General features: G+C 50.3%; 1 protein-coding gene across 1 annotated transcript; it reads right to left on the bottom strand.

The window, feature by feature from the left end:
• Positions 1-11,047: 11,047 nt before the first annotated feature.
• LOC123481864 (early nodulin-75-like) lies at positions 11,048-12,735 on the bottom strand. The gene is made up of 3 exons (XM_045207420.1): positions 12,663-12,735; positions 11,632-11,767; positions 11,048-11,549 (listed from the first exon to the last, which is right to left on the bottom strand). The coding sequence occupies exons 1-3, from the start codon at positions 12,733-12,735 to the stop codon at positions 11,048-11,050; spliced, it is 711 nt and encodes a 236-aa protein (XP_045063355.1).
• Positions 12,736-12,983: the final 248 nt, after the last annotated feature.

Here is a 12,983-nt window from a genome sequence, read left to right as displayed (position 1 = left end):
ACCGTGCTATGATGGCCCAACATCTTCTCCTGCTGGGTAATAGCATGGCGAACAGAGTCCAGGTCCGCTGGGTTCATTACTGGCCGGATCGTTCTGTCACGGTTTACTAAGCCCGAACCCAGAAGCAGACCAGGACAAGGTACGTTGAGAGAAAGGTGAGTGTTTATTTAATCGATTCCGAGTGAGGCTGAATAATCCAGGGAACAGAGCGGGTGGCGTGGATGGGTTGTTGAGGGTGCAGTGGTTGGTCGGTACTGGCTCGGCAGCCGCCGACCATCAGGCAGAGGTTGGGTGAAGGTTCGGGTGAGAGACTGCAGACAGAACAAAAACGGAGGTCAGTACACAGCAAGTCACAAGGTGCAAAACAACAAAACTAACACTAATGGCTCAGAGGCTGATACGCTGACAAACATACTGTTCATAGCTAACGATCCGGCAGGAACTGGATGTTAGGCCAGAGCCTAAGAAGGGTGATGATCAGGACCAGGTGTGCAGATTGCTGATGGGATGCAGGTGCGGAAAACAAGAGCGCTCCCCGGAGCGTTCCCGAACCCTCGGGAAACTGGAGATTACGAACAGGAACACTAGTCACCAGCCAGGACCCGACTCAGACAGCCGGGATCGTTACAGTCCGCCCGGTGGCGTTCGTCGGAGGGGGGGTACTGTAACGATCCCTGCAGTCTGAGTCGGTTTCTGTCTGGGTACTAGTTTTTCTGCTCGGGATCTCCAGTTTCCCGAGGGTTCTGGAACGCTCCCTGCCTGGTTGCCGGGCAACGTTGCTAGGCGGGAGCTCTCTTGATTTCCGCACCTGCATCCCATCAGCAATCTGCACACCTGGTCCTGATCATCACCCTTCTTAGGCTCTGTCCTAACATCCATTCCCTGCCGGATCGTTAGCCATGAACAGTATGTTTATCAGTGGATCAGCCTTAGAGCATGTAGCGTTAGTTTTGTTGTTTTGCACCTTGTTTGCTTGTTTTGTACTTACCTCCGTTTTGTTCCATCTGCAGTCACTCATCCGGAACCTTCACCCAACCTCTGCCTGATGGTCGGCGGCTGCCGAGCCATTACTGGACCTACCACTGCACCCTCAACAACCCATCCACGCCACCCGCTCTGTTCCCTGGATTATTCAGCCTCACTCGTGGATCTATTAAATAAACACTCACCTTTGTTTCAACCTACCTTGTCCTGGTCTGCTTCTGGGTTCTGGCTTAGTAAACCGTGACAGAAAAACAACAAAATACACACAAACATAAAGTTCTGCAGGCTACAAAGCAACCGTACAAAAACAAGATCCCACAAACTAAGGTGGGACAAAGGCTGCCTGAGTTTGATCCCCAATCAGAGACAACGATAGACAGCTGCCTCTGATTGGGAACCACACCCGGCCAACAAAGAAATAGAAAACCTAGAATGGACACCCAAATCACACCCTGACCTAACCAACTAGAGAATGGAAGGGATATCTAAGGTCAGGGCGTGACCGGCACACTAGTTTATATCCCTTTTATAATGTGACTAACATTTCTTGATTGTTTAAAATATGTGTGTTTTATATACTTACAGACTTCCTTGACACTGACAGATCGGGCCCATAACCCATCTGACCTCACATAGAACGCATAGACAGGTCATAGCCTGTGTCTCAAATTTACATTTTTAGTCATTTAGCAGACGCTCTTATCCAGAGCGACTCACAGCAGCAATTAGGGTTAAGCGCCTTGCTCAAGGGCACATCGGCAGATTTTTCACCTAGTCGGCTCGGGGATTAGAACCAGCGACCTTTCGGTTACTGGCACAACGCTCTTAACCGCTAAAGCTACCTGCCGCCCCTATTCTCTATGTAGTGCACTACTTTTGACCAAGACCCATAGGGCTCTGGTCAAAAGTAGTGCACTAGGTAGGGAAGAGGGTGCCATTTGGAACGTAAACAAAGACACACAGAGGTCACATACAGGAATAAATACAGCTATACATGGTGACAGCACGTGGTTCCTGCCTGGTCAGACACACGTTAAGCTTTTAGGAGGCAATAGTACTAACCAGTAATGATAAGGTGGAGCTTCTTTATAATGATTCTGAATTTATTTTAGACTGCAAACATCAAGTATTTTAAAGTCCTAAAACATAACCAGACAGAGCCTTACTGAATCCAACTCACAAGTTTTTGTTTTATTCTATGGAAAGCTCATCCTAGCGATCCCAAATGCCCCTTTAAGTATCCCAAATGCCCTTGGTGTCCTGTAGTTTCCCTTTTGAGGGAGAACGCAAGAGAGATTCAGGAAAAAGCTAGCTTAGGTACCAGTCTGTTTGTGCCAACATTCCACTCTACTTGTGCCAACGTATTTTTTTTTTTAAAGGATCGGTCGCACACCTGAACGTTGCTGAGGTGCAGGAGATAAAGAGTAACACTGAAATGAAAAAGGAATCTCTGCACACTGAGGATCAATGCACAGTTTTCTATTTACTTATGAAGGTCTGACGACCGAAAGCTCAGCCTAAATCAATTGTGCATTGATCCACAATGTGCAGAGATTACTTTTCATTTAAAACCTTCCAGTCCTTGTAATGTAAAACATATGACACGGAGAACAAGGAGTGAAATGTTAGCCCAAAACCGGTCTGGATGTCAGGCAAGGAAATAGCTCCTTGGGGATAACTAGTGGCAGGTCAAGCTGATAAACAGTAAACAGTAACATGTCAACGACAGACAGACCCTTCAAATGAAACCCACTCTTGTGACTTTCAAACCTCAGCAACTCTTAGGATTCGATACATCTTCACTCTTATCTTCTTTAAAGCTCTGCCAGGCTTGTATACGAATCAATCAATCAATCAATCATCCAATCCCATTCACAGATGTTCTACTATCAGGAGGCACTTCAGTTTCAGGCTCTCATCGTTACTAGATTTTCATCTCACAAAAACAGATTGTATAATTATTAACAGATTGTATAATTATTAACAGATTGTGTTATTATCAACAGATTGTGTAATTATTAACAGATTGTGTAATTATTAATAGATTGTATTATTATCAACAGATTGTGTTATTATTAACAGATTGTATAATTATTAACAGATTGTGTACGTACACCAGCCTCTAGCCCGCACGCACGTACGTACACCAGCCTCTGTCCCGTACGCACGCACGTACACCAGCCTCTAGCCCGCCCGCACGTACGTACACCAGCCTCTAGCCCGCACGTACGTACACCAGCCTCTAGCCCGCACGTACATACACCAGCCTCTGTCCCGTACGCACGCACGTACACCAGCCTCTAGCCCGCACGCACGTACACCAGCCTCTAGCCCGCACGCACGTACACCAGCCTCTAGCCCGCACGCACGTACGTACACCAGCCTCTAGCCCGCACGCACGTACGTACACCAGCCTCTAGCCCGCACGCACGTACGTCCACCAGCCTCTAGCCCGCACGCACGCGCACGTACACCAGCCTCTAGCCCGCCCGCACGCACGCGTCGTACACCAGCCTCTAGCCCGCACGCACGCACGTACACCAGCCTCTAGCCCGCCCGCACGCACGTACGTACACCAGCCTCTAGCCCGCACGCACGCACGTACACCAGCCTCTAGCCCGCACGCACGTACGTACACCAGCCTCTGTCCCGTACGCACGCACGTACACCAGCCTCTAGCCCGCACGCACGTACGTACACCAGCCTCTGTCCCGCACGCACGTACACCAGCCTCTAGCCCGCACGCACGTACGTACACCAGCCTCTGGCCCGCACGCACGTACACCAGCCTCTAGCCCGCACGCACGTACGTACACCAGCCTCTAGCCCGCACGCACGTACGGACACCAGCCTCTAGCCCGCACGCACGTACGTACACCAGCCTCTGTCCCGCACGCACGTACGTACACCAGCCTCTAGCCCGCACGCACATACGCACGTACACCAGCCTCTAGCCCGCCCGCACGTACGTACACCAGCCTCTAGCCCGCACGTACGTACACCAGCCTCTAGCCCGCACGCATACACCAGCCTCTGTCCCGTACGCACGCACGTACACCAGCCTCTAGCCCGCACGCACGTACACCAGCCTCTAGCCCGCACGCACGTACACCAGCCTCTAGCCCGCACGCACGTACACCAGCCTCTGGCCCGCACGCACGTACGTACACCAGCCTCTGTCCCGCACGCACGCACGTACACCAGCCTCTAGCCCGCACGCACGTACGTACACCAGCCTCTAGCCCGCACGCACGTACGTACACCAGCCTCTAGCCCGCACGCACGCACGTACACCAGCCTCTAGCCCGCCCGCACGCACGTACGTACACCAGCCTCTAGCCCTGCACGCACGCACGTACACCAGCCTCTAGCCCGCCCGCACGCACGCTACGTACACCAGCCTCTAGCCCGCACGCACGCATCGCACACCAGCCTCTAGCCCGCACGCACGTACGTACACCAGCCTCTGTCCCGTACGCACGCACGTACACCAGCCTCTAGCCCGCACGCACGTACGTACACCAGCCTCTGTCCCGCACGCACGTACACCAGCCTCTAGCCCGCGCGCACGCGTCACGTACACCAGCCTCTGTCCCACACGCACGCACACCAGCCTCTAGCCCGCACGCACGCGTACGCACACCAGCCTCTGGCCCGCACGCACGTACACCAGCCTCTAGCCCGCACGCACGCGCGCGTACACCAGCCTCTAGCCCTTGCACGCACGTCACGGACACCAGCCTCTAGCCCGCACGCACGCGTCGTACACCAGCCTCTGTCCCGCGACGCACGTACGTACACCAGATGTACGTACGTCAACAGATTGTGTAATTATTAACAGATTGTGTAATTATTAATAGATAGCCCGCACGCACGCACGTACACCAGCCTCTACACCAGCCTCTGGCCCGCACGTACGTACACCAGCCTCTAGCCCGCACGCACGTACGGACACCAGCCTCTAGCCCGCACGCACGTACGTACACCAGCCTCTGTCCCGCACGCACGTACGTACACCAGCCTCTAGCCGCACGCACGTACGTACACCAGCCTCTAGCCCGCACGCACGTACGTACACCAGCCTCTAGCCCGCACGCACGTACGTACACCAGCCTGTAGCCCGCCCGCACGCACGTACGGACACCAGCCTCTAGCCCGCACGCACGTACGTACACCAGCCTCTAGCCCGCACGCACGTACGTACACCAGCCTCTAGCCCGCACGCACGTCACGGACACCAGCCTCTAGCCCGCACGCATGTACGCGTTACACCAGCCTCTAGCCCGCACGCACGTACGTACACCAGCCTCTAGCCCGCACGCACGTACGTACACCAGCCTCTAGCCCGCACGCACGTACGTACACCAGCCTCTAGCCCGCACGCACGCACGTACACCAGCCTCTAGCCCGCACGCACGTACGTACACCAGCCTCTAGCCCGCACGCACATACGTACGTACACCAGCCTCTAGCCCGCACGTACGTACGTACACCAGCCTCTAGCCCGCACGCACGTACGTACACCAGCCTCTAGCCCGCACGCACGTACATACACCAGCCTCTAGCCCGCACGCACGTACGTACGTACACCAGCCTCTGTCCCGCACGCACGTACGTACACCAGCCTCTAGCCCGCACGCACGTACGTACACCAGCCTCTAGCCCGCACGTACGTACGTACACCAGCCTCTAGCACGCACGTACGTACGTACACCAGCCTCTAGCCCGCACGCACGTACGTACACCAGCCTCTAGCCCGCACGCACGTACGTACACCAGCCTGTAGCCCGCACGCACGCACGTACGTACACCAGCCTCTAGCCCGCACGCACGTACGTACACCAGCCTCTAGCCCGCAGGTACGTCCACCACCAACGCCTCCAGCTGGAAGTCCTGAGGAGAGGGAGAGGGTTAAAAACAGATGTAACAAAATATGTTATAATAAATGTAAAATAATGTATATGGTAAATAATGTATATAATGTTAAATAATGTACATAATGTTAAATAATGTATATAATGTTAAATAATGTTAAATAATGTTAAATAATGTATATAATGTTAAATGTTAAAATGTTTCATGTTAAAATAATGTATATAATGTTAAATAATGTACAGTACCAGTCAAAAGTTTGGACACACCTACTCATTCCAGGGTTTTTCTTTATTTTTACCATTTTCTACATTGTAGAATAATAGTGAAGACATCAAAACTATGAAATAACACATATGGAATCATGTAGTGACCCAAAGAAAGTGTTAAACAAATCAAAATATATTTTATATTTGAGATTCTTCAAATAGCCACCCTTTGCCTTGATAACAGCTTTGCACACTCTTGGCATTTTTGCACACTCCCCCCATTTTGCCCTCAGAACAGCCTCAATTTGTCGGGGCCTGGACTCTACAAGGTGTCGAAAGCGTTCCACAGGGATGCTGGCCCATGTTGACTCCAATGCTTCCCACAGTTGTGTCAAGTTGGCTGGATGTCCTTTGGGTGGTGGACCATTCTTGATACAAACGGGAAACTGTTGAGCGTGAAAAACCCAGCAGCGTTGCAATTCTTGACACAAACCGATGCGCCTGGCAACTTATACCGTACCCCGTTCAAAGGCACTTAAATATTTTGTCTTGCCCATTCACCCTCTGAATGGCACACATACACAATCCATGTCTCAATTGTCTCAAGGCTTAAAAATCCTTCTTTAACCACCTGTCTCCTCCCCTTCATCTACACTGATTGAAGTGGATTTAACAAGTGACATCAATAAGGGATCATAGCTTTCACCCGGATTCACCTGGTCAGTCTGTCACGGAAGGAGGTGTTTGTAATGTTTTGATGTCGATGCTATATACTACATTTTGTTCCAATCGGTCAAGCAGTTGTTGTAGCTGTGTGGAAGGAGTATAGACTCTAACAGTCATGAACTGTTGTAGCTGGTAGAGAGTGTGGAAGGAGTATAGACTCTAACCGTCATGAACTGTTGTAGCTGGTAGAGAGTGTGGAAGGAGTATAGACTCTAACCGTCATGAACTGTTGTAGCTGGTAGAGAGAGACAGAGAGACACAAAGAGTAAATGATGGGAATGGGCGGTTGGTTGCCCGGTCAAAAGTAGTGCACTATATAGGGAATAGGGTGCCAATTGGGATGCAACCAAAAACAATTAATCTTTACTTTAATGGTCTCTGTTTTCAGATGGCTGAGCAGGCAGGACAACCTGGAATGAACACTCAAGTTGTGTCCCAAATGACAGCCTATCCCCTATTTAGTGCACTAATTTTGATAGGGTTCTGGTTAAACGTAGTGCACTATATAGGGAATAGGGGTGCCATTTGGGAAACAGCCGCATAGTTAAACCACTGGCAACAGTGAAGACTGGAGCTCTTTGTACTGAGATCTGAATGAAAGGCAAATCCATCTTCATCACTTTGCTCAACAGTAAACACCAGTTTGTGCCATGACGTTACATAACTGGTTCAGAATGAAAGGGCAGCTGTGGTGAGTGCGGTGAAAGGAGTCAGGCGCAGGAGGGTAATCACCGAATACAGAGTTCATTCCTTCGTGGACACACAAATGCGCTCCAATAGCGATCAACGAAACAGGGGAAACAAACATCCATGGCAATTACACTGTAACGGACTCCAATAATACATAGGGACAGGGGGAAAATCTACCCTGGCAACACAATGTTATGAGTAGCTCCACCGAGCTACACTACTCTCACAATTAACAATCACCCACAAGGACAAGGGGGGCAGAGGGAACACTTATACACAGACTAATGAGGGGATTAGAACCAGGTGTGTGTGATTGACAAGACACTTGTGATGATGATTGGGGTCGGCGGTGGTTAGTACTCCGGTGACGACGAACGCCGAAACCTGCCCGAACAAGGAGGGGAGGCAGCCTCGGCGGAAGTCGTGACAACAGTCCAATACATCCTGTGTAGAGGGAAGTTGGGAACACCAGTGAACTGAAACGTAAACAGATAAGGATGGTGCCAATGGCTTGTCTAGCTACAATGCAGCCGCCCCCAAGAACACACACTGTTCCTGGAGGCAGCGGTTCAATCCCCGGTCACACCAATCCCTTGTCAGTACCTCTTATCCATCTTCCTATCTACATACAACTTGTATCGGTCAAAAAAAAAGCATTCAAAAGATTCTCTTTACCATGACCCATGTGGGTCTGACAGTCTCTCATGTAGAGAGTACCATCTCCTGCGGTAGTCGAGATCCCAAGTTGAGGCTTTAGATAGCGAGATAACTTCTCCTTAGCAACAGTCAGGTTCCCTTCCTTGAGGGAGGCCATTCCCCACACCTGCCAAACCCCACCTGGGTCCAGACCACTCTTAGTGGACACCTACAGACAGACACATGACCAGGTAAGGGCTAAAACACCTGTCTTAGTGGACACGTAGTCAGGGAAGGGCATTTATAAAAGTAACTAAGAGAACGCACAATTACAAAATCCTGGAATTTACCTAAAAACAAATGTTTACGTGTCAAAATGATTTCACTTTGGGAGCTCTGTTCCCACGCATTTGCACCCAATTCCACCCTTTGCCTACAGTCACACAAGACGTGGCCAGAGGTTCGGAATTAAACACCTGTCCTGTCCTGTCCTGTCCTGTCCTCTGTAATATTTACTACTGTGAATACCTCATCTGTACTTTTCTTAATTGGGATAATAAAGAGATTTAATGTTTGATTGATTGGTTGATTGACTGATTGTGATTGGCCCTCTAGGTCTGCCCCACCTCCAGAGCTAGCTGGTAATACTCTGCCTCCAGTAGCTGGTTGCGTAGCCGCGTGACAGCAGCCGCCTCCAAGACGTCGTCCAGAGAAGGGATGTACTTGTAGTTGGCCGTCACCAGGACCTTCAGAACATCTACTTTACTGATGTAGCTGGGGACAGAGGAGAGAGACAGAGGGAGAGAACATGAGCTTTACTGGACCTGGCTCCGCCCCACCTTGACCACCTGTCACAAAAGGCCAGGTCCTGGCTCCGCCCCACCTTGACATCAGTTTGGCGCTGAAAAGCAGCTGACGCATCACGCATGAGACGTGGTGTGGGTGAACGGATGATCTCCGCATGTTTATTTCCCACCGTAAAGCATGGAGGAGGAGGTGTGATGGTGTGGGGGTGCTTTGTTGGTGACACTGTCTGTGATTTATTTAGAATTCAAGGCACACTTAACAAGCAATACGCCATCCCATCTGGTTTGGGCTTAGTGGGACTATCATTGTTTTTCAACAGGACAATGACCCAACCCACCTCCAGGCAGTTTAAGGGCTATTTTACCAAGAAGGAGAGTGATGGAATGCTGCATCAGATGACCTGGCCTCCACAATCCCCTGACCTCAACCCAATTGAGATGGTTTGGGATGAGTCGGACCGCAGAGTGAAGGAAAAGCAGCCAACAAGTGCTCAGCATATGTGGGAACTCCTTCAAGACTGTTGGAAAAGCGTTCCAGGTGAAGCTGGTTGAGAGAATGCCAAGAGTGTGCAAAGCTGTCATCAAGGCAAAGGGAGGCTATTTGAAGAATCTCAAATATAAAATATATTTTGATTTGTTTAACACTTCTTTGGTTACTACATGATTCCATATGTGTTATTTCATAGTTGTGATGTCTTCACTACTATTCTACAATGTAGAAAACAGTAACATAAAAGAAAAACCCTTGAATGAGTAGGTGCTCTAAAACTTTTGACCGGTAGTGTATAAAAAACACAGCAGGAAACAACTAACAGCAATTGTCAGACACAAAATAGTGTAGGACCTTACACTGGGTGGGAAGCTGCAACACTGATCACACACACACACACTTCCTCCTCAGTAAAGCCCTCTACTGCCATCTTGTAGCCGGAGCAGGCATGGCACACCAGACGACCACACCTCCTGCAGCCTGTTGAACTGAGGAGGACTATAGGATGGTGGGATGGGCGGAGTCAGTTTCACACAGGAAACAGATGATGGGCCGGACGATAGGATGGTGGGATGGGCGGAGTCAGTTTCACACAGGAAACAGATGATGGGCCGGACGATAGGATGGTGGGATGGGCGGAGTCAGTTTCACACAGGAAACAGATGATGGGCCGGTTTACCAGACACAGATTAAATGTCATTCAATAGAAATAAACCCACATTATGTTTGCAAGTCTCAGTTTCATATAGGAAACCCTTGAGCCGGGACCATAAACCTATATTTAATCGTGATGACCAAACTGACCGATATTCGAGGAACATTTTTATCATAGTAGCCTCCACTAGAGATGTTGTGACATGAATCTGCTGATATGGGCGATCGCTAACGGGACAATTGATAGCTAAAAGTAGTATACGTTTTGAGGGTAAAAAAAAAAAAGTAACTGAGGTGTAAATTATAAACGTATTGTTCTATTTATCGTTATCGTGATAATTCAGCAAATGTATTGTGATATGGATTTATGTCCATATCGCCCAGCTCTAGGAAACCCTGTGTCTTTGTTGCAACCTATGCTAATATATCCTTTATTTCGGAACCATTCAGTGCATGTCGTCGCTCTGGATAAGAGCGTCTGCTAAATGACTAAAATGTAAATGTAATGTCACTCACTTATGCATCAAGTGGCTAATTTGAACTCTGAAAGCTTTGAAGTGATAGCTATGATACTCTAGCCCTCCTTCCGTTCCCGTCAAATTCTATCAAATAAATGTTTATGTACAAAGCCCTTTTTACAGCAACAGTTAAAGTGCTTCACAGTAATCTGGCCTAGACTCCAGAAAGCCCTTTTTACAGCAACAGTTAAAGTGCTTCACAGTAATCCGGCCTAGACTCCAAAGCCCTTTTTACAGCAACAGTTAAAGTGCTTCACAGTAACCCGGCCTAGACTCCAAAGCCCTTTTTACAGCAACAGTTAAAGTGCTTCACAGTAATCCGGCCTAGACTCCAGAAAGCCCTTTTTACAGCAACAGTTAAAGTGCTTCACAGTAATCCGGCCCAGACTCCAGAAAGCAAGCAGAAGCAGCAACACAGCGGCCGTAGCTATCAGGAAAGATACCCAGTGGACTAAGCTGGGTCTATCTCACCACAGTGAGCCTCTCCTTAAGAACTGGGGCTCTGTCCGGGGTGGCAGGAACTGGGCCAGGGGTCTGTCCGGGGGCAGGAACTGGGCCAGGGGTCTGTCCGGGGGCAGGAACTGGGCCAAGGGTCTGTCCGGGGGCAGGAACTGGGCCAGGGCTCTGTCCGGGGGGCAGGAACTGGGCCAGGGGTCTGTCCGGGGGGGCAGGAACTGGGCCAGGGGTCTGTCCGGGGGGCAGGAACTGGGCCAGGGCTCTGTCCGGGGGCAGGAACTGGGCCAGGGGTCTGTCCGGGGGCAGGAACTGGGCCAGGGGTCTGTCCGGGGGCAGGAACTGGGCCAAGGGTCTGTCCTGGGGGGCAGGAACTGGGCCAGGGCTCTGTCCGGGGGGCAGGAACTGGGCCAGGGGTCTGTCCGGGGGCAGGAACTGGGCCAGGGGTCTGTCCGGGGGCAGGAACTGGGCCAGGGGTCTGTCCTGGGGGGGCAGGAACTGGGCCAGGGCTCTGTCCGGGGGGCAGGAACTGGGCCAGGGGTCTGTCCGGGGGGCAGGAACTGGGCCAGGGGTCTGTCCGGGGGGGCAGGAACTGGGCCAGGGGTCTGTCCGGTGGCAGGAACTGGGCCGGAGGTCTGTCCGGGGGCAGGAACTGGGCCAGGGGTCTGTCCGGGGGCAGGAACTGGGCCAGGGGTCTGTCCGGGGGCAGGAACTCGGCCGGAGGTCTTTCTGGGGGCAGGAACTAGGCCGGGGAGCGCTGGATTCTCCTGCCAGTCAAACCTCTGTCCAGGGAACTGCTGGAGGACGAGGTGTGCAAGGGGGGTACTACCTGGAGTTAGGAGATGGGACAGAGCATTATGGGTACTGTAGTACATCCTGCCATGGTGACCACATGCAACAAAACAAGATCAACCATTTGAACGGTTTCACATTGTTGGGTTCTAGTTTGAAATACTTGCTATACTAGAAGTTAATTGGTTACAGGTATGAGGAATGTATATGGTGGGGTCAATGGAGGGTGGGTAAGAAGTTGGGACCTGGAGAGTTACTAAGTGAGGGAAAAGGCAATCACATGGTTGACGTCACTGATAAGGGTGGATAGCTGTGGATTAGTGAGTAATGGGGGCCGACGTCAGGTCACATAAAGGGAGAAGGAACAGTTTTACCTCTGTAGCTCAGCTGGTAGAGCACGGCGCTTGTAACGCCAAGGTAGTGGGTTCGATCCCCGGGACCACCCATACACAAAAATGTATGCACGCATGACTGTAAGTCGCTTTGGATAAAAGCGTCGGCTAAATGGCATATTATTATTATTATTATTATTATTACACACGTCACTTAACTTCCTGCCTAGCAACAAAGATGCAGTGTTCAGAGAAAAGGAGGAGACTCCGCCCAGTGGAGGGTATAAATATGTGGACTTGTGGAAACATGTCTTTGTAGCTGTTTGACCCAGTTGGTGAATGAACTTGGTTTTGAGCTTTGACTAGTTGTCAATTCGTTTTTACTCTGTTTATTTATAACCTAACAACATATAATATAATATATTACAATACAGTGGAGTACAGTACAGAACCCAGGTGAGTACAGTACGAGATTGGAATAGAATAGAATGACCTCTGACCTGCAGGAGGGGGAGGGGTCTCCATCCTAGACGGGGTAGAGGGACAGCTTTTCCTGGGCTGGACATTGGTCATCCTGGAAACTGAACATAGTGTCTGGGGACAGACGAGAGAGTGGTTTAGTTTTTATTTATTTGTCAAATGCATCGAATACAACCTTACCGTGAAATGCTAACTTACAAGCCCTTAACCAACAATGCAGTTCAAGAAATAGAGTTAAGGAAAGATTTACTAAATAAACTACAATACATAAAACATTTTAAAAAAAAAGTAACACAAGAAAATTACATAACAATAACAAGGCTATATATAGGGGGTACCGG

Source organism: Coregonus clupeaformis, chromosome 25 (assembly GCF_020615455.1).
Source record: "Coregonus clupeaformis isolate EN_2021a chromosome 25, ASM2061545v1, whole genome shotgun sequence".
In the NCBI taxonomy this organism is placed as follows: Eukaryota; Metazoa; Chordata; class Actinopteri; order Salmoniformes; family Salmonidae; genus Coregonus; species Coregonus clupeaformis.
The sequence above is the reverse complement of the archived record's forward strand: the minus strand, read 5'-3'. Positions and strand labels throughout refer to the sequence as shown.

Excerpts from the sequence above, each read along its gene's own strand:
- LOC123481864 (XM_045207420.1), bottom strand. The coding sequence starts at position 12,735 with ATGACCAATGTCCAGCCCAGGAAAAGCTGTCCCTCTACCCCGTCTAGG. Across the intron at positions 11,768-12,662 it reads GACCCCTCCCCCTCCTGCAG|AAAGACCTCCGGCCGAGTTC; the intron begins GTCAGAGGTCAT and ends TCCTGCCCCCAG. Across the intron at positions 11,550-11,631 it reads CCGGACAGACCCCTGGCCCA|AGCCCTGGCCCAGTTCCTGC; the intron begins GTTCCTGCCCCC and ends CCCCCCGGACAG.